The 1,883-nt window shown below is 46.6% G+C and overlaps 1 protein-coding gene across 1 annotated transcript in view; it reads left to right on the top strand.

Moving 5' to 3' along the window:
- The first annotated feature begins 558 nt into the window (after positions 1 to 558).
- The window catches only part of Bmp3 (bone morphogenetic protein 3), a 29,332-nt gene continuing 28,007 nt past the window's right edge, over positions 559 to 1,883 (top strand). Inside the window, exons 1-2 of the mRNA XM_010629892.2 lie at positions 559 to 619; positions 1,411 to 1,555. Of these exons, the coding sequence (XP_010628194.1) occupies positions 559 to 619; positions 1,411 to 1,555 (206 nt within the window). The remainder of the gene's footprint in view (positions 620 to 1,410; positions 1,556 to 1,883) is intronic.

The following is a 1,883-nucleotide window of genomic DNA, read 5'->3' as shown; positions in this document are numbered from 1 at the left end:
TGGAACTATTATTTTATACTTAATGCTCAATGAGAGAAAAGAAAGTACATAACAACCAGGAAGAGGTGAGGTAATGAAGGTAGGCAGTGAAGACATTTGTTTCTGGTACCCTCAACATGACTTGGTACAAAATGAAGTATTGCATGTTGAATACAGAATGGCAGTGATACAATGGAAATATTCACAGGCGTTAATTCAAGGAAAGTCTCAGGGATACTCCCAAAGGGAAGAGGCCAAACTTTTTTGGAAGGGTTTTTTTTTTGTTTTGTTTTGTTTTGTTTTTTTGAGACAGGGTCTCACTATGTAGTTGAGACTGACCTGGAACTCACGGTGTAGCCCAGGATGGTCTCAAACTCACAGCGATCCTCCTGCCTCAACCTCCTGAATGCTGGGATTACAGGCCTGCACCACCACACCCAGCGAGGCCAAACTTTTGACAATGAGCACTGGGGCTTGGGGAGACCCAGCACCATCTACCAAAAGGTCAGAGGTAACCAGGTAAGCAGGAGTGAAGAATCTGCTTCTGGATTTGTCATTCTCCCAGGGCATAGAGCAGGGATGGCGAACCTTTTAGAGCTTTCAGTGATACGAACAACCTGTCTCTGCATGGGTGCCACAGGTTTGCCGCTCTAGGAACATTAGTAGAGGCAGCTCACAAAAGTGAGAAAGCAGAGACAGGAGTGGGCATACAAGCCAAGGTCCACAGGGAAAAATCTGAGGCCTACTGAATTTTGCAATTAGGTCTTCATTATGAATTACAAAAGCTATTGTGTTCTCTATGCCAGGCAAAGATAGCCCACATGATCTCATCGAATCCTCCCAACCACTCCTCAAGTATGTGTTATTTGTAACAGTTCCCAGAGTGGCTACGGGGAAAATCTAAACCACAAGGAGAATGTAGTCTGCATTTGCGATAAATTTGGGATAAAAGGATGGATTCCCTACTAAAGGCCGGTCTGTGTGCCAGGCACTTTCACAATGCTTTCTAAAGTCACCCAAACAGTATTGTAAAAGGAAGGTGTTTTATTCACCTTTAAAGAAGAAACCGAGATGTGGAGGCTCAGTGTGACCCTTTCACCTATCAACAAAGCCCCTGACCTCTCAGAAGTCCAAGAGAGGGAGTTTACAGCACTTGGCCAGAAACTGAGAACATGGGCACTAAAACGTCAGTCAAAACGCTAGCTTCATTATTAACAGTGTGGTGTTCCAGGCCATGTACCCGGAAGTCAGCCTCCCAGTCCAGACCTTAGGTCCACCACCTGCTGTGTACCCTTTGGCCTTAGTTCTCCTGTCTGTTAAGTGGGCTTTGTTCTGAAAATATGTGAAAAATAAAGAACAAGTATGGCCTAAAGTCATAGTCTGTGTCAGGTAAAAGGCTGGCTACTAATTAAATCTCCATTTTACCCCCAGAAATGGGAGTATTAGCGAAGACACCAGCGCTAGCAACTCCAGAGCCCTCATCCACTCCTCCACCTTCCAGAGGCTCGGGTCTCCCTGCAGCTCCACGTCCTACAGGGAAACCTCCGGGGAACCTCCCTCCTACTGGGGTGTTGGGGTGCGGGCGGGCGGTGGGGAGTTAGTCTGCACGTTTGTTTGTAGTAGGGGAGGACTCTCACTTATGTGTCTCCTCTGAAGATGAAGACACTAAGACAGAGGGACCAGGATGACTGGTAGTGATGATGGCAGGGAGGCACACGAGCAGGGACTCGAAGCCCAGACGACAGAGGCTGGGAAGGAGCCCAGGGCTGTGCTTACTTCGGGATTTTGTTTGGAATCAGAAGGGTTTGGGGGGACACAGGAACAAACTATTCTATTTTCCTCTACCATCTTGCTAGCCAATATGTAGCCACAGTTCTTGGAGAGATTAAAAAAAAAAAAAAAAA

Source organism: Fukomys damarensis, unplaced genomic scaffold (assembly GCF_012274545.1).
Source record: "Fukomys damarensis isolate Sample0158 unplaced genomic scaffold, DMR_v1.0_HiC HiC_scaffold_32, whole genome shotgun sequence".
NCBI lineage: Eukaryota > Metazoa > Chordata > Mammalia > Rodentia > Bathyergidae > Fukomys > Fukomys damarensis.
Note: the sequence above shows the minus strand (reverse complement) of the source record. Positions and strands in the feature narration are given on the sequence as shown.